The sequence below is a fragment of the Colossoma macropomum genome, unplaced genomic scaffold (genome assembly GCF_904425465.1).
Source record: "Colossoma macropomum unplaced genomic scaffold, Colossoma_macropomum, whole genome shotgun sequence".
Lineage (NCBI taxonomy): Eukaryota > Metazoa > Chordata > Actinopteri > Characiformes > Serrasalmidae > Colossoma > Colossoma macropomum.
In genome coordinates, this window is record NW_023494789.1 from 7,277,023 (window position 1) to 7,300,110 (window position 23,088).

The following is a 23,088-nucleotide window of genomic DNA, read 5'->3' on the forward strand; positions in this document are numbered from 1 at the left end:
ACTGTAGTGGATTCAACATTTTAATAGTGAACCCAATGCTGTAAGAGGGAATCCGACACTGTAAGGATTCAACACTGCAACGTGCTGATTATTCTAGATGTTAATTAGTTGATGCAACATTTAACTCGAAATATCTGGTATTTTTGCTGTTCAACTCTTCTCTTCTCTTCTCTTCTCTTCTCTTCTCTTAAATTCTATTCTTCTTTTCTCTGAAATTTTATGACATTCTTCACTTCTTTTCTGTTCTCTTAAATTCTTCGCTTCTCTTATATTCTTCTCTACAATTCTCTTTTCTCATATTCTCTTCTTTTCTCTTTTCTTTTCTACTCTTACTACCATACTATTCCTTTCTTTTCTTAAATTCTATTCTTCTTTTCTCTTCTCTTATATTCTATTCTTCCCTTCTATTAAATTCTATTCTTCTCTGAAATTCTATTAAATTGAATTATTTTCTTCTGTTCTCTTAAATTCTTCTCTTCTCTTCTTTTCTCTTTTCTCATATTCTCTTTCTCATATTCTCTTCTCTTCTCTTCTCTTCTCTTCTCTTCTCTTCTCCTTTCTTCTCTTCTATTATATTCTCCTCTTATGTTCTTCTCTTCTTTTCTATTCTCTTATGTTCTTCTCATCTCATCTCTTCTCTTCTCTTCTCTTCTTTTCTCTTCTCTTCTCTTGCATTCTGTTATAATATGTTCTATTGTTTTCTATTATACTACGCCTTTTTATGTACTCTTCTATTCTGCTACACGTTGGGCTGATCATATTGATAGTAGAAAAATAAGACTGGACTATAGGTTTTCTTGGAGAGGACTTTTCTAACGATCCTTTTAAATAATCCTAATGCATTTATAATGATTTTTAAAACTGCTGCTGCTGCTGCTACTCCTCCTGCTACAAATACTACTAATAATACTAATAATAAATATTGCGTACCATTGCATTATTATTATTATTATTATTATTATTATTATTATATCATTGTTAAAAGAAACGGATATATTGTTGCATTTATCAAAATGAAAATGCAACAAGAGCAGCATTAAGTTAAATAAAACTAAATGAAAAAAAAATAAATAAAAACTGAAATTATTACCAGTTCATAGTATCATCAAACAATCCAATCCCCTTAATGATGTAAATGTTTTGAATCGAATGAAAACGGGCTGCAGTAGTCTGTCGTCGGCTAGCGGAGAGAGAGAGAGGAGCGAGGGAAGAGAGAGGAGAGAGGGAAGAGTGGGGGTGACACCGATAACAGCCTCCAAGTCTGCCTGATTTATTGGGACGAATTTGTGGTGTTAAGTTTCAGGCGAAATGAGATTTTTCTGAAACGCTACAGGACTTTTATTTTGGCGGTTCTGCTAAGACTAAACACCCAGCTCCCTGCGCTCATGTGCTCACTTCACTCTCAGGCACAGTACCATCGCAGTGCTCCTACTGCCGGGTAAAGGAATGATGTTTATGTGTTTATTTCCTTACGGACGGAGTCAGTAAGGCACACATGTGCTTAAATTATTTTGTTTAGTGTATTAACGTTACCGGAAGCCGTTTGGGAGAATTTGTACAGCTAACGTTAGCACATCTGGGCTGTTTGCCAGTGTCTCCTGTGACTAGCTAGCTAGCAGCGTGTGACTGGCTTAAAAAAGATCTGAGCTGCTGGCCAAGATGTTTAGTAAGGTTGTGTATTTAGAAGGCCGTGAAAACGCAGCCGAAGGTTTTTCTGCTCGTGTTTATTTTTGCCTCGGACGTGCTTGGCTCTGTGTGGCGTGTTTCAATTTGGATACTCATTCATTTGACTGAGTGATTCAAACCTCCATGTCCTTTATCTTTGCCCCCTCTCCCTCCATTAACTGCTCGTCAATAAGGGCAGTAGGTATGAGCCGAGGAAGTGTTGCCCTGTTTTGTAAGATCTGGCAAGATGGCGCTGCCTAGTGCTAAAGGGCTTTTATGATTATGCATATGAACATGAATATTAGACATGAACCTATGCAGTCACCTCTGCCACATGTGCTCATTTTGTCGTTTTGCTGTTGTGCAGGTGAGAACAAACACTATGGGGGCCATCATTTCACGGTGGAAGGTAGGCACTTAGTTCCATTTATTTTATTCTTTATTTATTATTTGGAACAAGTCCTTCCTATGTGGGAAATACTGCTGCTTTTGAGTTATTAAAATAATTTTACTCTTTTAGGCAAAGACTTCCACAGTGGAACGTCTGGAGGAGTTGGATAAGGTAGTGTTCATTGGTTACTACTATTCCTACTCTACTGACCTGCCCTCTTCTATAACAGGGTTATAATGTCTGTAACTTACATAAGACATGTCTATTAACATGTCTCAGTCTGTCTTACTTTCCATACTTCATGCTTTCCCTGCTCTTTTCTCTCTCTCTCTCTCTAGTAGGGCTGAAGGATTTGGGGAAAAGATCTAATTGCGATTTTTCTGACAAGTACTGCAATTGCATTTTAAATGCAATTATTTTCTATAAATTAATTTCCAGGCCTGTTTTTTGACCAAGAAGACCAGAATATCTGCTTTTTAAGGCATAAGACTTGCACACTAAGTGCATCAGACTACCAGTTAGTTGTGATGGTTGTGATGTCACATATACAGAACATGGGTGTTGTGTTGCTTCTGATTGGTCTAACTCCCATGTGTCAAACACAAGACCCTGACTTGGCCCGTGGCACAATCCTGTCTGACCCACAAAATTATTTTGATTTTATATTATTATTAGCCCATTTCACCATGAACTGTACTACAGTTCCCGGCATGCACTGCAACATAATGTGTGCTCCCACCCCATCCACAACAACGATCTACAAGACAGTACCACAAAAATTAAAAATAAATAAATAAATAAAGATGCCAGGTGTCTAGTTCAAGCAAATTGGCAGTTTTAAAAAACTTACAGTACACTGGGGACATTTAAAGAGGTTTAACAGTTATCTGCAGCTAATGTAGTCTGTTTCTTTTGTACTTATTTGTTTTTATTTATTTATTGTATTTTTTTTATTTTTGAATTGATGAAGTATTCATAGCCTATTTTGCTGTTGTAACAATGGCCAGTTGGGGTCATGCCAAAATGTTAAGCAAAAATAAAAAAAAATCACGGCTGGCCTACAAATTTGTTGAGATTTTTTAAAACGGCCCTTTTAATGGTTGAGTTTGACGCCCTTGATCTAACTCATCTACAGGCTGTTTACACCCTCTGTGTTATTAGGTACAATTTTCCACATTTAAAACTTGGTGATGGTGTATTGTATAATTAAAAATTGCAGCTCTTGCGATTTGAAAATTGCATTCTTTCAAAGTGTGATTTCGATATAAAAGTGATTAATCTTTCAGCCTCTCTAGCAGGTGTTTTTTGTTTCTTTACACTGGCTTACATTAATATTTCTGACTTTTTTGCTGCTATGCACTGCAGTCACAATCTCAGAGAATGTGCTGACTGTAATTTCCAGCACTGTGTTAAAGGGGATTTTCACAGATTTCTTCAAAAATTCTGTATAATTCAATTAAATAAATTTAAACAAAGTCATTCAGAGTAGTTTGATGTAAAATGGTGCATTGTAATACATCTTGCACATTACCAACTCTACAATGATGGCAAAGGTTTCTTTACAGTGGAGGTGATGGGAACCAGAGGTCGTGATTTCTACAACATAAATCTAGCCATTTTGTTTACTATCCAAAACAACCATTGAACCTACAGGTGCCCTCTGAGTTTTTGTATTTTATGTGTAAAAATGGTAAAATAGTGGTAAATCAGAAAAAAATAGATTTCTTTGAGTTCTAAACATATTTTAGGCCAAAATCTCAAAGCTGTCATAAATCATGTGCTATATTTGTAACTATTCAGTGTAGTGGGTTTCTTTCAGGTAGCTTTTAGAGTGATTAATGACACACCACTGAACTATTCTCACTCGGTTTCTCTAAACTGGAGCCTTACACAGCCAAAACTTTATTTACATCTTAATGATTAACTTATGAAAAATCTTATGAAAAATCTGTGGAATTCCCCTTTAATCAGGTGGAGTACTGTGCTACATTTCATTGTGTATTTGTAGGAAATTAAGGACCTTGAGGAGTTCCGTGCGAAGAACCAGCGTCTGCAGAAGTTATGGGTGGGCCGCCTGCTCTTCTACTCTGCTACCCTCTACCTGCTCACCTGTGTGGTTGTCTATTACCTTTATCTGCCTGAGCAGTGGAGTGCCCGGCTCATCACTGCGCTGCCTCTGATCGCCTTCCCTGCACTGTGAGTCTCTCACTCCTTGATTTTCACACTGGTATTTACACAGACAGACCACATGGATCAAACTCAAGCTCTGAAGGCCCACTGCGTTGATCAGTTTAGTGCACTGCCTGTTCATTAGCTCATTGGTTTGTTCACTTGTCTGAGTCAAATCAGATGTGGGGGAATGCAAACTGAGTCCTAACCAACAATGCTGCACTGCGGTTCTCTGGGGTTGCAGTTTGATATCTGCTACCTTTAAAATGTTGATTAACTTGTGATATTAATAGTAGTTGTTGATTTATTTAATGATAATTTACACAGTGTAGGTTAAAATACTATAAACAGGGCATTTAAAGGTATTTTTAATTTTATTTTTCAATATTTTAAGTTTTCCTGTGAAAAATTAGGAGTTTTTAAATTATATTTAATGAATATCATGTACGTGGTATTCTGAAAGTTAATTCAATTATTAATTTTATTATGGCTTCATTTTCAATGATGGACAGCTTTCTAAGTATGGAATCATTTACAGCTCTGTTCATCAGTCTGGACGCATCCAAAAATTGTAAATACAATTTGGTTTTATGTTGTTGTTTTAATATTATTGATTCCAAACTTTACAGTGGCAATTTTGTTTTACAGTTGTTGGTTTTATATTATTGGTTCCAAACTTTACAGTGGCAATTACAGTACAATAATGTTACAGGTACAGCAGCACTGGCATATGTATTAGACATACGTATTTCTGTGTTATCACCTTTTTTGATCGTAATTTCACTAATTTCTCTCTATTTCCAGGGTGTGGTTTGTACGCAAGCTGCTTATCTTCCTGTTTTCGAAACGCACAGAAAGAAACAGTAAGTTTTTGTTGCTTCTTTGTGGTCTGTTCAGTCAAAATGCCCATCTGTTTTATTGGACCTTGATCATCAGCTGAAAGGGTGTGTTCTAAAATGAGAGAGCTCTTCTCCCTGAGGATTGAGAAAGTTGTAAATGGAAAAACACATATATTAACGCTACCCTGTGTCAGTTTTGGGGGACTTGGAGACGTTTGTGGTGGAATTGTGGAATTGCACGAAAAGTGCATTTTGTAATGTCGGCTGTGCTTCGAACCCCTTCCCCAAATGGATGAATCTGACGATTGTGAGCACACTGAAGGAGTATTCAAAGAGAATTTATTCTTGAAGAGAATTTAAACTTGGTAAAGGTTGTAAGTGAATTATCTACTGTTGTCATCATATCTTTATCAGTATAAAATTGATTTTGTATTTGGAACCTGAACATCGAACCAGACCTTCTTTTTCGAGCCTGTGCTTGTGATGTTAATACGCAAAGTCGCATGACATGATATGAAAGACTCCTGTGAAATCTGACTCGTCACCTCTGACTTTTAGATGATTATTTCAGGCTTTACAGGGTGACTTGCAGCAGCACACACAGAATACTTTAGCGTGTTTTTAGTAATGCTACTTTTTTCAATTTAAACAACACAGTCTTGTAGCTTTAAAAATTCATGCTTATGTAAAATTAGTTACAGTTACATAACAAATTATGCTCACATTTGATACACATTCTGTATTAATGAGTGCTCTTCAGCCCTTTTCTGTTTGTTTTTAGATCAAGAAAGGACAAAAATGTGTCAAAGTGTGAAGAATGTTTTTTCTTTATACAAAATATATTCCACTAACTTTTCATTAAATTTAAATCATAATAAAATACTCAAAATACTGGTCCTGATTGAATGTTTAGAATCCGTCACAAAAGTCAAATATGCTGTTTTGCCTGTGGCTCATCCTCATGCCTTAGCTTTGACATAATGATCCTTGCCTTTTAGCCAAAGCTTTGACAGCAGCAGTTGCTGAAAGAGCATTCGGACAGATCTCTGAATTCATAAATGGCTGAAGAGCACTACAGTAATTCTTTTATTGGCACATTCAGAGTCACTGAATGAATAATTGTTTAGAAAAAAGTGATTGGAAATGTTAGCCCTGTGCTTTATTATGGCACTTCATGACAAAATGCATGTTTGTATTCTGTTTCAGATGAAAAGTTAGAGGATTTAAAGTCAGAGAAAAGAAAAATCGTAAGTGTTGTTGATTTTACAAAGTACTAACATTTATTCTGACATTTATGTAACTTTTATCTGTGTAGTGATATTTATACTAATGTGTGTGCTAACTAACATTTTTGCATTAATTAAAAATAAATCAGAAGTTAATCTGTGTTACACATGCCGTGTTATGTAGGATGTGTTCATCTAAATAAATATTTTTCATGAGATTAATGAAATTTGTCTTTTCAGCTTGAAGAGGTGATGGAAACAGAGACCTACAAAAATGCAAAATTAATCCTGGAAAGATTTGACCCTGAAGCAAAGAAGAAAGTGGTGTGTGTTCATTTTGCACGGCAACATTCTAAAAGCCTTTAAAGGGAAAGTCCACCGATTTTTCAAATCTTGTGCATAATACAATGGTTAAGATGGGAAAACAGTCATTCAGAGAAATTTGATGTGAAATGCACCTTTCTAGAGGAACTAGTCACTAGTCACAGTTGTTCACAGGGGGGGTGATAGTAACCAGATGACCTGACAGTGTTTCGGTCACTTTAGAAGCATTAAAAGCCTGTAAAAGCATTGTATATCATAGAACCTGTTACACAGAATGGCATGTTGCCTAATGACTGAGACACTTTCACTGTAATTTTCTGATATGTTTATAGCCTAAAATGTTTTTTAAAACCCATTTATAGCAGAGAAGTCAAAGCAGGGTGTTGTAAGAGAAACCTTTTTTTCCAGATTAACCACTATTTTGCCATTTTTACTATTACAGAAAAAGAAAAATCAGAAGACATGAGTTCACTGGTCATTTTGTAAAGTACAAAAAATGTTAATATTTGTTGCAGACGTTATGACCCCTGGTTCCTATCAGCACCACTGTAAAGAACGCAGAGTGAGTGAATTTCACTGTACTGAATTTCACTTTAAACCACTTTGAATGACTTTACATCTGAACGGGTGAACTATGCAGAAACTTTGAAAAATTGATGGAATTCCCCTTTAATTGCATAACTGCAACAAATGCATTTTGTCCAAGGGTTTGAGTGAATCATACATTATAAACGCCCTGTACATTTTTAATAGGAAACAGAAGCTACTCCTGTCCGACCTATTATGACTCCCAGGCCAGGACAAGGTGTGTTAATGTTTTTACAGTTGTGTGTGTGTGTGTATGTATATGTATGTATGTTTGTTTGTATGTGCTTGTTTTTGTTAAAAATGTGAAGATTATTTAACAGTTACTCTATTTAATTCTCAGATCTACGACAACGTCATGTTGCCATGGCTACTCCGGGGCCCCGCCCTATGGCCCCTGGAGCCACACCTCTTCGTGCAGCACCTGGGGGCCCTCCTGAGAAGGGCCTCGCTGCTTCAGCAACCAGCCCGGCAATGGCCAGCGCCATGGACTCACCACCACAAATGAGCAGGCACATCAGCCCGTATTCGCCAGCACCTGGAACAGGTCAGACACGTGCTGTAATTATGCCATAATTTTCAGCCATACAGACAAAAGTCTTACACTAAGACATTAAAGCATACAAACAGCTGTCACACATGATTTTTTGAGTTTACACCTGTTTGCATCACTCGTTAACATGTATTTTGTGTGGCCAGATTAGGGCCGACTTTCCCACATCAGCAAACATGTTATCAAGATCTGCATGACTAAACAAACATCACATGCTGCAGCTACAGTTGAAAATGATGAGCTAACTGCTAAGGTTCTCTCATTAATTTAATTTTATACAGTAGTGTACTCCAGGTTGTGAAGTGACTCTTGTTACAAATTTGGAGGGGACTGAAATCACTTCGAAACTTTGGTATGCTCATAAATACATTACCACCCCACGCCGTGTAAAACAAATCCCTCCTAATCTGAACTTCAGTTAAATAACTCATTTTGCTGGCTAAAGAAATAAGTCTTTGTTAGTGGTAACTTATTTGATTTCAAGCTAAACATAATGGAATGCTGAACAATTTCCACCTAATCATGATGTGTGTGCATGCATAAAAAAAATGTGTGCATGCATGTGTGCATACGTCTGTATTGTGTTATGACAAGAAACAAAACTGATGCACATGTTTGCACATGAGACTATGGAGTGAAAACAAAACAAAAACTAAATAAACAAACCTTCCCTGAGGTCGGAGTGTTAAAGTCTTCTGACTTTGAAAATTGTGCACGGTGGCGTAGTGTGTAGCACTGTTGCCTCATAGTAAGAAGGGCCTGAGTTCGATTCCGAAGCTGGTCGCCGAGGTCCTTTCTGTGTGGAGTTTGCATGTTCTCCCCTTGTCTGCGTGGGTTTACTGGGGGCAGTCGTGGGCTGGACCGGAAGGTCGCTGGTTCGATCCCCCGAGCCGACAGTACATGACTGAAGTGCCCTTGAGCAAGACACCTAACCCCCAACTGCTCCCCGGGTGCTACGGATAGGGCTGCCCACCGCTCCAGGCAAGTGTGCTCACTGCCCCTAGTGTGTGCGTGCTCACTAGTGTGTATGTGGTGTTTCACTGCACGGATGGGTCAAATGCGGAGGTGAAATTTCCCCGTTGTGGGACTAATAAGGGTCACTTAATCACTTAAACCTGGTGCATACATCTGTACATGAGTCAGATTTCAATTTCACTCATTCCATTTAAACTGCATTTTGACTTATTACATATTAAATTAACATGTAAATAACGTTGGCTTTTTTCCTTTCGGAACAGCTGTCTGTATGTTACACTGGTGCTAGGCAGTTACTGATAAAATTCAGTATCATGGTATTTTCAAACATATTACAGTATCATGCTCTCAGGTGATACTACAGTTTAACATTAATAAAGTTAATGAACTTAGGCTTTTTACAGTTCTGACTTGATAAATTTCTGTAGAATGACATTTTACATCAAACCACTCTGAATTACATTTTAACCATTGAATTGTGGAGAAATTCTGAAAATGGTGGTGAGCCATTCAGATGAATGGAGCAAAGTGTTAATGCCAGTTAAGCTTCTTAGGCCACTTACTGTCGAAACGTTACACTGCGCTACGGATTACCTACAGTGCACATACTCAGACAAACAATACTGTAATTATGTTATGGTTCCATAATTGTGTCTGTAGTTTGTGTTTTTGTTTATTGCGATGTCCTGTTGTTTAATAATCCATCTTGTTGACATCATCTTCCAGGCATGTACCCCCCAGGTCCTCCACTGGCTCGCCCCATCCTCCCCCGAGAACGCAGTGCAGTGGACAGGGTCATAGAGTACCTGGTGGGAGACGGACCTCAGAACAGGTGCTACATTTCTAAACATTTATATTTTTATAAATATTTTATAGATATTTGCACAACCAGTCTCTCAGAAGAAATGTTTAATTTATAAATAACAATTTTACTTCTATATTAGTCTCATAATCTGTAGTATTACATTACAGGTGAAAGCAGTATTATAAATCTCTCTCTCTCTCTCTCTCAGATATGCTCTGATCTGTCAGCAGTGTTTCTCTCACAATGGCATGGCCCTGAAGGAGGAGTTTGAATATTTGTGTAAGATCTTAATGCGTCATTAGCATTTTGTTTCTGAGGTGCATTTAGATTTAATCAACTGAATGTGTATGTATGTGTGTCTGCGCATGGTTTTATAAAAAAAAAAATTCCTCACTTTGTAGGAAGAGAGAAAACAGGGCTAACTGATTATTTATTTATTTTTTTTACAAAAATTGTTTCCTTTTTTAAACTTAAAAGGTAAAACAATATCTTTTTGTTGGATTTGGAGTTAGATTTAAGGATTTGGAGTTAGGTTAGGCCAAAAAAAATAAAACAAAACAAAACAAGTTACCATATGGATACTGAAGCAATAGAACATGAGACCAAGTGTATAATCGTTTAACGTCACGGCTGTGATTTGGTTACAGGCATGAGCCGAGGGCGAGTAACGTACATCATCACAGCCACAGTATTACATGAAATAATGCACAAATTTAAAAATATTTTATTGCTTTTGTACAACAGTTCTACAAAAAGAAAGAGGTAAAGCTAAGAATCCACAAACATTGTTTCAAATGTGCTTTAATATCGGCAGATCCTTCGCCAAAAAAATACTGGCCTTTTGTAAAATGGATAGAGCCATAAAACTGTCAAAATATCAGGTTCAACTCAGTGTTTTTAATATTTGCCTGATTAATTTGAATGTTGTTTTATGCCCAAACAATCTGTAAAGCATTTCACAGCCAAAATGTATTTTGTTTCATTTCTTGCCGACTCCAGTTTGTTTAGTTGCTCTGTTGTCACAGTTGCCGACTGTAATGCTTGCTTTGTGGGCTCAGAATTTGATATAGCAGGAGTAGAACACTTCTCTACCAATCAGATTGTGCTATTGTATAGTTATGTTTATATATACACTGATAGCAATCTGAATGGTCAGTTTTTTTTCTATGGCCCAGAGAACGTGACGTCCATTATTTCCTTTACCAATCTGAAAGGTTGATTCCTCAGACCACAATAGATGTTTCCACTGTGCATCAGTCCATTTCAGTTGAACTTGAGCCCACAGAAGTCAGCAGCGTTTCTGCATGTTGTTATATGGCTTTCATCACAGAAACATCGTCATCGCCATGTCGAATTTAGTGCAGTGTCGTCTGAGAGATCAAAGTTTTGGCAAAGTGGAGAGCCTTTCCTGACTTTTTTTGGAACATGTTGCAGGTGTCAGTTTAATAATAAGCACATATTTACAAAAATAATAATGTAAGACTTTAAGTATCTTGTCATACTGATTCCATTTACAGATCATCGCTTTTTGTTTTTATTTGCATTTTACACATTGTGCCAACTTCTTTGGAACTGAGTTTTGTATATAATACATATGTGATGCATGTCCTGACACTGTATAAAAACATATGTGTATGTATGTTGCTCTGTAGCCTTTCGATGTGGGTATTGCTACTTCATGAACCCGGCGAGGAAGACACGGCCCCAAGCTCCCAGGCTCCCAGAGTTTAGCTTTGAGCGCCGCCTTCGCTCAGAGTCTCCTGACCCACAGTCCTCAGCAGCCACAGACACGCCAGAGGACAGCGATGCCCATGAAGGTACCACACAAGCTTTTTAAACTGTTTACAGTACCAGCAGGTCTCTGTAACTGCCCTAAATCAGAGTCCAGAGCTGTCAGCAGGCCTGTTTTTGGTTCCACTTCATTTTCACTTCATTTCCTATGTGTGCATGAGTACATCTTTTTTTTTTATGTTGTATGTTTATATGTGTGTTTTTAGAAGGTTTAGTGTCAAGGCGTCGCTCCCACTCCGCAGGTGCTACACCATGGAGCAAAGTTCACAGTTTCAGGAGAAATCACGCAGGTTCTATAACTCACCCTCTCGCTGTCTTCTACATGCACGCATCGTCCCTTACTATCTCAGACACGCTTAACACCTTACTTGTTCCTGCTCACACATATACTCCCTCTTGCCTTTCTTCCTCACAGTTGCAGACACACAGCCACATGAAGCATATGCGCTCATACTGAATGCAAACTATAATCTTGCTAATCGCTATAAGGACAACAGTCACTGTTTCAAATCAGCTTACGTGCGCGCAGTCTCAAAACAAGCTATTGATCGGGGGTCTGTTATGTGCCTGTGTATGAATGTGTTGTTAAGAACAGTGGTCACCAAACCTCCACATTCCTGCAGGTTCCACCACAAGCCTGAATCTTAAACACCTAATCCAGCTAATAAAGGGCCAGTAAACGCAGTAATGGGCTGGATCAGAGTTGGCAGATTAGTCTAAAAGTTAAACTCTGCAGAACTGTAGATCTGAAGGTGTAGGCTTGGAGACCACTGCTTTTGGAGGTTGTGTAATCAAATGAATTTTGCATGAACAGCCTGAGGCTAAGGGTGCATTATATTATATTATACACTATCAGTCAAAAGTAATAGAAGATTTTTATTATTCACAGTTCTATGCAAAAGGTTTTTGTTTGCTTTGTTTCAAATAAGAAAACATCCTCCTCACAGAACAATTCTGCATATTTAAATTTTACTGTTAATTTGCTGAATTGAATTTAACACATTGGAAAAAAAATAAAACGTGTGCCTTGTGCAAAAGTTATGGCACATTTTATATTTTGTTCTTTGCATTTTATTTTATATTTTAGTTTTATTTTTTTCTAATATGTTCAACTAAAATAAATGTAAACTATGTTCTAAGATTTGCAGAAAAATTGAATATTTAAGTCTGGTCCCTTTAGAGGATGTGTACATAATTTCACTTAGAAAATCAACAAAACATGTAATTTTAAACATTTGCATTTGACTATAAACTCTTTTCCACTTGTTAAGTAACAGTGAAGAAGACAAAAAATAACTCATATGGAATGATAGTGACCAAAAAGTGTTGAACAAATCAAAATTGTCTCCTATTTAATATTATTGTGGAAAGTAGCCTTTCATACAGCTTTATTTTATTTTTATTTATTTGTTTGACTGGTAGTGTAAATCCGCCTATTAAATATGGGCAGATATACATTTTAATGATGCTGATTCTGTAATTAACTTTGGAATTAATTTACAATGCATGTATTTTCTTTCCAGTTCTACAGTTCTACAGTCTCTGATCAGTCATTTGTTGGCATGACATTTGGTTATGTTCTGCACTTTTTTAAGCGTTACAGGGGCATTCATTATACATGAAATTCTCGAGGAACAGTCTGACATTAAAGGGCCCATATAAAAAGCCATTTGTTTTTTAAATAACAGTTTGAGGTACTACACTGTGCAAGCGTCAGAGAACACAATTTCATTTATTCAGTTTGCAGACAAACCAACTATTAAGGATGTGTAATATTTTTTAGTCAAAAAAAGCCTCAAACCGTATCAGCATTTAGTTTGTCCACTATTTCCTTTGGTGCGCCTACTGCCATTTTATCTCTTCTGTCCTTCCTAGCCAGTTACAGCTGCGTCCTCCAAACAAAAGCTGTTCCCATAAAAAGTCATTGACATTATGGTCCTCTTCAATGAGACACTAACATTCACCCAAACACCCGTTGGCTGCCTTCAGATTTCATTCTCATAATTATCTTAAATGGCTAAAGAAGAGGTTATATATAAGATAATTCTCTTGCATAAGGAAAGGCAAAGACAAAGGAAAACAAGTGGAAAAACAGGACTGAATTGATTTAAAAGATATAGAGAAAATGGGACTTCTAGCAACTGTGCAAGACCTGGTAGACCACCAAACCTGCCACCATCAAATAAACAGTATATAAAGCTTTTATCTTTGAGATGAGGAGAAAATCAAAACATAACATTTTGTTCTGTACAACTTGGAGTGCTTTCTGCATAAGGCACAGCGTAAGGCAGGCAATTTACATGTATCAAAAACAGCTTACTGAATCCCAAGGAATAGAGAGGAAGTTTTTTTTTTATGTAAACATTAATTATGACTGTTTTTTGGCACATAGAATCACGCAAACATAACAAGTAGATCTCAGTGCAACAAAAGGAAAAATGTAGAATATGGGCCTTTTAATTCTTTCTTGCATTTGCTGCCCAGCTGTACAGTGTGTCAGTATCTGGATAGTGTTGATACACCTGTTATAAGCACTGACGTTGAAGTCTATTTTTTGTTTGTTCATTATTACTGTTCTTGCCATGTGTACTGATCTCACTGACGTTTGTGATGTTATTGCAGATGATACGGAGCCTGCAACCACTGCTGACCAGCAGGAGACAGGCTCTGACAAAGCTTCGCCCACTGATGAAGGAGTGGAGGATACGCACCACTCCCAGCGTAGCCCCTCCCCCTCTGAGGATTCCCAGCTGGATAATGAAGCGGAGAGTGCTCAGAGGAGAGAGCAGAAGGAGGAGGCGGAGTCAAACTGAGTTCTCTGTTCACTTGGTGCTCGAACATGTTGTTTTAAATCTTTTGCTAGTTGCTCAAAATGCTATATTTTAAATTTTTTGCAGGTTCATTTAATTTATTGCCAAGTTTGTATTCTGCTGAATTGAGTTTGCACTATTTGTTTTTGCCAAGTTTTGTTTCCAGTTTTGCTTGTTCCTGTGTAAATGCAAAGATAACTCGATCTGAGACACTCATTAGAGCTCTGCCAACCACGGTGTAAAGTTGTGCATCACATGTAATGTTGTTTAACTAGCCAATAATAAGTGTAGCTTTAAAGGGTCTAAGAGGACAGACCATTGACGTGAATCAGTCTCAGTCTCAGTCTCAGCTTGCAGCTCATCGACTTGCTCATTTAAGGGTAGATGCTGGTATTTTTTCAGCCTATTTACCACATCTGGATTGTATGTTTGATTACCATGGACAACATTTATGATGTGTTTCTCTGTATATGGCACAAACATACTTAGAATAGGGTGGGCCTTGTCAAATTTCTGGGTGACACTTCACTGTAGGGCAGTATTCATAAGGCTACATGACATCTAAATAAGCCTTTCATGACAACTAACCTAGACCTACAAAAACATTTATAAAGATTTATTACATAGTATCGTAGTTGACATTTTAACATAACATTTTTTTCAGCCATAGGCTCATGTTTAGACACTTTTTGAGGTTAAATGACAGACTTTGAAGCTCAATGTATATCACAGTGACATAATGCTGATAATATGACATGGCATACGGTGTCCCTTAGATAAAGCAAGATTCATGTTACAATTTAAAAGATTTAAGCTACCTTTGGCAATTCATCAGCATAGTGATATACTGTAATATACATTAAGCTACAAAATAGGGCAGGGCAATATGACAGTATTTATCGTCATCATGCTAAATTACATCACTATTGTGGATGTGGTCAGTACTTCCTAACTGCATATTTAATTACAGAGAGCACAGTGAGACCTGCTTAATTGGATTTAGTGCAGTGCAATGTGTGAAATATTGAACACAAATCAATGGAGTTTTGATAGTATTTTTAAATGTAACAGTACTTTGTCTGAATAAGTAAATAGTATGACATATCATGTACTGTGAAAATTTTAAGTTATGGAATATAAAATTTTTGCCGTATCACCCATCATTAATACAAAGTCATTATGTAATTTCCTCCTGAAGTGTCATTATGGCACCTAAAGGACTTCACCTGACAGGTGTTATGATAGTTCGGCATTAAAGTTGACAGAAACAGCTTTTATCACAGACAATGCTTATTGGAATAAGCCATTATAAATGTTTATGTAAATTTAAGTCATGTTGCGTTATGAGCACTGCCCTACAATAAAGTGTTGCCAGATACCATAAAGCTAAGGTATTAAATGTTAATGAGTTTATGAACGTGGTTTATTAAAACTTGTGAAGGTAGTCAATACAATAACATGCTTTCTTTGAAATAGACTTCCACAATTGGCTTTTTAATAGAAACTGGGTATCATTTAGTGTTATTTTGTTTACAGTTGTGTGCAACACTTTAAACATAAGCTATTTTGATCAACTTTTCTTTTTGTAAGAGCATGACGTATTTTAGTAGGAGCGAGACAGTTTGTCAGTTGCACTATTTTATTTAAGTTTTAGACTTTTTTGTTGATTTGTGTTACAATTGTTTTTAAGTGTAACTTCCTGTGTGTGTTTTAAGCTGCTTGGTGCCTTTCTGGGAAACAAATTAGCATTACTGGGACTCAAAGCCCAGTTTTGTATTACGAGAGGGTATGACTACAAAGCCGGACTCAGTTAACATGGCTGCAGCAGCAGAAACATCTGAGAAACAGGAAAAGTAACAGTGCACCACACAAAATGAGCAATGTGTGTTTACTACACTCTCAGTGACTAAATCAAAATTTAGATGTGGTGGTTTTTCAGCAGTTCATGGTTAAGGTTATCCGGCTTTGGCAGTTAAACCCCTTAAGCAAATGTATACACCACATTAATGAAAACTACAGATGTAATAACTTTTTACTTTGCTCCTGGGAAGTCCTCTTAGGTGAATGTCTATAATAACTCTGGCTGACTCTGGTAGCTGATAACAAATGACTACAGATGATAATTATAGTAATAATTAATTATGAATGAATTCATATTAGTTATTATGGTACGGTCACACCATTGTACCCTGTTCTCAGTCAGTTAATACTGCATAACCACTTTATCTGCTAGACAACTGTTTCTGGTTTGTTCCGTCCGGCTGCACGCAGGCCTTCAGCTGGTGTCTCTCTGTGCATGTCAGCTGTGTTTACACTAGGATAGGTGTGTATGTGCATGGCACATCCAATAAAGGTTCTTTTTTCTAAATCAGGTGTCAGTTGTCAGACTTGGTGGGTATCTGTTTTGATGTACACCAATGTGTTCCAGTTCCACTGTGCTGTTCAAACAATAGCAGAACTCTTTTTGGTGCTATACAGAACCATATACATCACATTCTGCATCAGTCTTATGAATCACTTCAGCATGCAAATGTTTTTTGAGTGTTTATGGTTCTATATAAAATGTTCTGTATATGGTTCTATGTAGCACCAAAAAGGGTTCTGCTATTGTCACTATGTCAAGCTTGTAACAATAGCAGAACGTTCCAAGGCCATTGTTGATGGCTTACTAGAAAAAACAGTTGTTACAACATTTTAATACCCTTAAAACATCTGTAACAGCACTGTTTACAAAAAAATTAAGGTTTTATCGAGACTTTTAATTTGAAGCTTTGGTCGGCTGAACGTGACGAGAAGATGTTCAGCCGTTCGAATGTCGCCAGTTTCACGCTCTTCTACAAGAAACGATTCGGGTGAATTTTGGGAAAATAAACTTGTAAGCTATGTTAGGGATGCGGATTATCTTTAAAATCGGGAAACTGTTTGCATTAGAAAAAAAACTGAGTGTGTATGTTTTTGTGGCTGTGTAGCGAATCTCTTATGCTACAGAGACACTTCATGTCGCGCCAACGTCGGCCTACGCTGAATGTTTACGTCGGCCATACGTCGTCTAAATGTCGTACATACAGGACTGGCTTTTGTAGAGTTTTTAATGACATTAATTAAAGTCAACCCGCCTCTGGTCTGTAAAGTAAATGCCGATGAATGGCAGGACTGAAGCCCAATTCAGCCAGTGAACACTAACTGAGTTTTAATTAAATCAGTACCGTTTAGTAAAACTAACTAATAATTGTGTAATATAGTCTAGATTTAATCTCGTGTGCATTTATTTACATGACACAGGTAAAAGACAAATCTCAGACGATTCACATTTAGTCCACTGAACCTCAGTTTGTTAATCCAATGAACTGATGACTAATTTAAAAGTGAAAATATCAAAAAAATATATATATTCCAAAAACTCTTGAGTTTCTTATAGAACTGCACGAGAACTCAAGTGATAGATGAAATTACACCCCAGAAAACAAAGAGAATTAGGGGGGAAGGCGAATGGCTACATTAAAAAAAAAGAAAAGAAAAATGCTCCATACAACTGCATAAAAATTCAAATTTAAAATAATGTAAACAAGTTTCTTCACACCAGAAATGCATGGTTAAAAAAAAAGAATGGCATGACAGTTTAGATTTGACCAATATTTCAAACTGATATTTCATATTTTAATTGGGTAAAAGTAATTCAAAAATATTAATTAATATTACTATTTAAAAGTAATATTTCTACATAATGCTAATCCATGTTGATTTCGACATTATATACATTTTCAAGTATCGGCACTGGCACATATATACACAAGATACAATGAATATCAGTCCACTATTCCCATATCCGCGCATTCCTGCCACTCACTTCGTTATATTCTAAAGCCAGAGTAGTATCTTCATATCCTCTTACTTCCTTCCCCATACAGATTTATGATGAGTCTGGCCAAGCTGTCCCGTCTGAACCAAAAGCGCAGGATTCAGAGGAAGGTGAAGCAGCAGCTGCTGGACATTAGCAGGCGTGTGTGTGCCTCACCAGTCAGTGCCCAGAGAGAGGAGAATGAGGCGCTCTCTCCAGTTCAGAGCCTGTTAAAGCCGCTTCCTCCAGTCTGCCCTGCCTCACAGTCTGCCTTTCCAGCTGTTCAAAGTAATGTAGGTTCCTCTCAGGAACCACAAGTGACTGCTTACTTTAGAGAAGGTGAGTTATGATATGGTCTGATGCTCATTCATAACTTTATCTCTTTTCATCGCTTTCTGTATTGTGCAAGTTGAGCTGATCTTGTTTGATAACCTGGATATATTTAAATTTAAACCAGTAAAGACAAGATTTTTTTTGTTTTGCTACACATTAGATTGTATTAGATTTGCATAAGTATTTGAATGTATTTAAAAGAATTTACACTTAAATTACTTTGTTAGTGACATACAGTTACATGAGTTACATAATGAATTACATTTACATTAAATTTTCATTCTATTTCAACTGGTTAAAGTCTGCACATCTGACTTTTTTTCAGTTTATTTTGTCAAAAAGGTCAACAATGTGGGCAAAACATAAGACGTGCTTTTTCTTTAGGAAAAACATTCATGTCGTTTTCTCTTTTCCTGCTTACAAACATTTGGCATTAACTGAAAGTTTAGAATTCATACATTCAGCATAATTTCTCTGCTGGTTTAAATGAACTTTGTGTGCGAAATAATTTATATAAAATTACAGCATGCTTTTGTTATCACCAAAAAACAAAACTATATTTGTTGTAAACATGCTTACTCGCATGAGCAGTGCTGAAAAACGTAGCCCAGGCTGATGAATCTCAATTTGTGCTGAGGCACACAGATGGTAGGGTTTGGACCAACAGCACAGATCCATAGACCCAACCTGTCTTGTGTCAACAGTCCAGGCTGGTGGAGGTGGTTTAATGGTGTGGGGAATGTTTTCTCTTTGGGCCCATTAATACCAATCAATCATTGCTTAAATGCAACATGTGCATCCCGTCATGGCCACAGTTTACCGTCTTCTAATGGCTGCTTCCAGCATGATAATACACCATGTCATGAAGCAAAAGTCGTCTCAAACTGGTTTCATGAACATGACAATGAGTCCAGTGTCCTTCAGTGGTCTTCACAGTGACTGGATCTGAATCTAATAGAACACCTTTGGGATGTGGCACAACAGGAAATTCACAGTATTGAGGGTGCACCTGAAAAATCTGCATTAATTGCAAAATGCAATCATTTCAACATGAAAACAACATTCCTATGACATTCTGGTCCAACATCTTGTGGAAACCATGGCACAAAGATATGAGGCTGATTTGTGAGCCAAGGGAGGCCCTACCCAGTATTAGAATAGTGTTCCTAATAAAGTGCTTGGTGAGTGCAGTTAATAAACAGTCCTTTTAGAATACTAACATTGCTGTTTGCTGTTTACATCACTCACAGTGAACATCTAAGCAGTATTTATTATGACATCCCAACATACCTTATATCTCTGGTAAAAAGCATTGGTTTATGTGTTTGTGTTCAGCTCTGATTCAGGTGCTCACATGTGTGGAACAGTTGAAGAGTCAGATATCTGACCTGAATCGGAAGGTGGACATGCTGCTCCTGCAGAACAGCTCTCTGCTGAGTGATGATGAGGATGAGGAAGATGTCCAGGCTGGTTTGCCACTGCAGACGTTCGAGGATGTGGAAGTGCTGGAACAGAAACTGCAAGATGAGACGTACAACAAGCTACTGGTGAGGTTAATGGAAGCCCTTCATACATCAAAGGCTAATCAGGGAGTTAACTGTGAGATAGTGTACTTGATATTGCAAAATGGTATTTGTTTTCATTATTATTTATAGCCAATTTGGATAAATAAATTAATAAATAAATTTTATATACATTTAACCATGAGAAGCATAATAGATCAACTGTAAAAACTTAATTTTGTCTGATTTTATTATTTGTATAATTTATTTTTTAATATGTCACATGATACAGAAAATGTGTTTATTTATTGATTACCTGTTCAGATTATAACATGTTCTGATAAACAAAGCATTTTTATCACATTCAGTGCATCACATCGTCAAATAGTACAATAGACTTTTGATTCCATTAGATGATGAATTTATCTTTCGAAAATGCGACATTATGACTAGCTTGGTTGCAAAAACGTTTTACTGTTGCATTTTGTTTCTAAGGAAGCAGGCTACAACAGCTAATGTGCTCTGTGCTTCAGTGCAGGAGGTTGTCTTTGATTGGTGGAGCTGACCTGAGGAACACAGTGTGGAGGTTGTTACAAGCAGTAATGACCAATGCACTAGCATGTCATTACAACTGGGCTGGACGAGGGGGTGTAAAGAGAGCCTTCAGTGGGCTGGCCCTGCGAGCTCTCATCTGTAGTAAGTAACTCACTTTCTGTAACTTTCCTTCACAATAAAAGTTTAATAACTTTGCCAGAGCCAGTTTGAGGGGAGCCTGCCCTGCTGGAAAAAGACCATAAGAACCATGGGATTAAAACCTGAGGGTTTTTTTGCTTTCTAATGGGAATCGGCTTAATGTTTACAATTTGAGACCTCTAGTTTCCTGTAGGTAACCTTTAGATTACGAAACCATCAAATGTATCTGTAATCAGTCCCAGAACACCTGTTAAACCATTAGAATCCTTTAAACTGATATCAACCCATCAGGAAAACACAAAATACCATTAGTGACTACTGGACACCAGGAACCAACAGAAACCTTCAATTGCTTGAAGGGGGGCCACTTTCTGTTTCTCTCATTATATCAAAAATATTATATTTTGACTGCAAAATGCAAATGGCACCAGCAGGCAAGTCCTCAATGAATAGGGTGAATGGAGCTACATGGCTAAAAACAAAAATTGTAACTTGTTTCTAATCAATAAAAAAAACTTATCTGTGTCTTTCTGTTTTTCTACAACAAAGAAAAGGTTTTGGCTAGTGGGATGCTAGTGTGACTGCCACTGATACTGCTTTCAAGTGGTCTCGGTTTTATCAGAAAAACAAGCATCCCACCAGGATGATGAAGTTGGGTGCATTTCTGATGCAGCACAAATTGCCCATGTTGTGATGTCAGCACTTTTTTCATCATAGCGGACGATAAAAGCAGTAAAACAGTAAAACTACCCAAAGGCAATTGGATGAACTGTTAAAAATATAATAAACGGTATAACTTACATTTTTCTGCTTCATATGAGTTTAAAACAGCAGTGAAGTAGGCCAAAACCAATAGATGCCAGCTAGCTTATTAACTACAAAACCTATTTCACAACCTCAGTGTTCTGTTTATCTCTCACACAAACCACATTGCTGTGCATGTTGGGTGGATTCGTTTGTTCTGAGAAAACTATTAGCCCTTGCACCCGAAAGCAGCAAGAGTACTGATTGGTTTGCGAGCTGATCAGCTCATTGGTTGGGTAAAACAGTGCGCTCGCACTGATGAATGTACGAGGCACCATTATAATGTCCTATAATTGCAAATCAAAAGCACAAAAAATATACCAGCAGCATTTAAAAGAAAATTTGTGCATTTTTCTATATAATAAATGAATAAGTATTTACAGACTGATATTGCACAAAAGCTCTATAGCACGTGTCAGGCTCCAGTCCTCCCAGGCCAGGACACCGCAGACTTTAGCACATTGCCTCATTGGCATTAGCAAGCGTGCCCAATCCTGGTACTGGAGATCTACCACCCTGCAGAATTTAGCTCCAACCCTAATCTAACACACCTCAACCAGGTAATAAAGGCCTTCAGGGACATCTGAACATTAGAGCCAGGTGTGTTGGATCTGAACTCTTTAGGGTGGTACATCTCCAGGACCAGGAATAACCACCCCTGCTCTATAGGAACCCATTCTTTTTGGACTCGCTCCTAAGTGTCCTAAAGCTTTTGACCTGAGCCTGGAAGACATTAGTGAGTGGCAGTACTCCTCACTACACATTGCTTTGAAAAAGATGAGCTTTGCTTTGTAAGGAAAGTTGAACAGTTATTATGCTGTTTGGGAGGATGTTTTTAGAATTACATAAATGAAAAAGTAAACGAATGTAAATGTGAAAAACATGCACCAAGAACTGAACTTTACAATAAGTTTTATATTCCATTTTCACTTTTGTGTGAAAGCTAGCAGTAGCCTTATTAACATTGTAAGCAAATGTCTTAATTACAATGCTAAGGGCAAGTAAGTGTAGGAGTTATGACAGAATGGATATAAATACGTTACCAGCCCTAAATTATGTCACAGGTGTTTACATACATTTTAAGGAGTAGGCATGTAAAATGTGACTCAAGTCTTCCTGGTTTCAGAGTCATTTAGTACACATTGTAGTATATAATGCATTCCAATCAGATGATAATGATTGGTCGTTGTCTTTCAGGAGCAGCGAGGGTTAACTTCAGCAATGCTACAGACGACCAGATTGGAAACCTAATAAAGAACTGGCTCCGTTTGGCCAGGGACAGAGATGGAGGGAGGAGGAAAAGAAGCATCAGTGCTGTTCAGTACAACTCAACTCTTCAACTCTGAGTTTGTGTCAGTGGCACACAGAGTCCTGTTTACATTCACTCTAAAATGAGTTTGAACATTACTCATATGTGTTGTGTAGGAGGGGGATATACCTGAACATGTTGATGTTTGGTTTCAGTGTTATTTACCTTGGTCCTCGTGGTGAGGGTGAGGCAAAAGTTGTTGCAATCATTTCAGAAATATTGCAGCAGTATTTTGTATTTTCTGCTAATTTAAATTATACATTTAAAAATACAAAAGCAACCTTTGAGGTTTCAGATATGTTTAGTGTGGCTTGTTCAAAACACAAAGCAACCTTTCGCTGTTGTCGGAAGAAAACCTAGTATCTCCATTTTTGCCGTTTTTCAGTTTTTGACATCATTTTAAAATGCCTGTTGTCCTTTACATTGTGTGTGAATTTCATGATGAATGAACCAAAAGAAATAACCCTAAATTACTT

General features: G+C 37.3%; 2 protein-coding genes across 5 annotated transcripts; both read left to right on the forward strand.

Moving 5' to 3' along the window:
- Positions 1-1,242: 1,242 nt before the first annotated feature.
- lnpk (lunapark, ER junction formation factor) lies at positions 1,243-16,504 on the forward strand. Of its 2 annotated transcripts, XM_036569932.1 has the most exons (14): positions 1,243-1,438; positions 2,033-2,074; positions 2,186-2,227; positions 4,065-4,252; positions 5,030-5,088; positions 6,271-6,311; positions 6,531-6,614; positions 7,368-7,419; positions 7,543-7,746; positions 9,454-9,559; positions 9,741-9,811; positions 11,185-11,349; positions 11,530-11,613; positions 13,946-16,504. In XM_036569932.1, exons 2-14 carry the CDS (start codon positions 2,048-2,050, stop codon positions 14,134-14,136), a joined length of 1,314 nt encoding a protein of 437 aa, XP_036425825.1. In that variant the 5' UTR covers positions 1,243-1,438; positions 2,033-2,047; the 3' UTR covers positions 14,137-16,504. The 2 variants fall into 2 exon arrangements, with proteins under 2 accessions (XP_036425825.1, XP_036425826.1); XM_036569933.1 differs by lacking the exon at positions 11,530-11,613 and having other exon boundaries at positions 1,245-1,438.
- A 403-nt stretch (positions 16,505-16,907) lies between these two features.
- On the forward strand, positions 16,908-22,997 carry LOC118807481. 3 transcript variants are annotated; one of them, XM_036569496.1, is made up of 5 exons: positions 16,908-17,008; positions 18,042-18,310; positions 19,640-19,851; positions 20,340-20,502; positions 22,501-22,997. In XM_036569496.1, exons 2-5 carry the CDS (start codon positions 18,046-18,048, stop codon positions 22,647-22,649), a joined length of 789 nt encoding a protein of 262 aa, XP_036425389.1. In that variant the 5' UTR covers positions 16,908-17,008; positions 18,042-18,045; the 3' UTR covers positions 22,650-22,997. The 3 variants fall into 3 exon arrangements, 2 of the variants coding, with proteins under 2 accessions (XP_036425389.1, XP_036425388.1); XR_005007222.1 differs by having other exon boundaries at positions 16,922-16,985; positions 20,345-20,502; positions 22,501-22,618; XM_036569495.1 differs by having other exon boundaries at positions 16,922-16,985.
- The last annotated feature ends 91 nt before the right edge of the window (positions 22,998-23,088 follow it).

Excerpts from the sequence above, each read along its gene's own strand:
- lnpk (XM_036569932.1), top strand. The coding sequence starts at position 2,048 with ATGGGGGCCATCATTTCACGGTGGAAG. Across the intron at positions 5,089-6,270 it reads GAAACGCACAGAAAGAAACA|ATGAAAAGTTAGAGGATTTA; the intron begins GTAAGTTTTTGT and ends ATTCTGTTTCAG. Across the intron at positions 9,812-11,184 it reads GGAGGAGTTTGAATATTTGT|CCTTTCGATGTGGGTATTGC; the intron begins GTAAGATCTTAA and ends GTTGCTCTGTAG.
- LOC118807481 (XM_036569495.1), top strand. The coding sequence starts at position 16,930 with ATGTTCAGCCGTTCGAATGTCGCCAGTTTCACGCTCTTCTACAAGAAA. Across the intron at positions 16,986-18,041 it reads TTCTACAAGAAACGATTCGG|ATTTATGATGAGTCTGGCCA; the intron begins GTGAATTTTGGG and ends TTCCCCATACAG. Across the intron at positions 19,852-20,339 it reads AGACGTACAACAAGCTACTG|TGCAGGAGGTTGTCTTTGAT; the intron begins GTGAGGTTAATG and ends TCTGTGCTTCAG.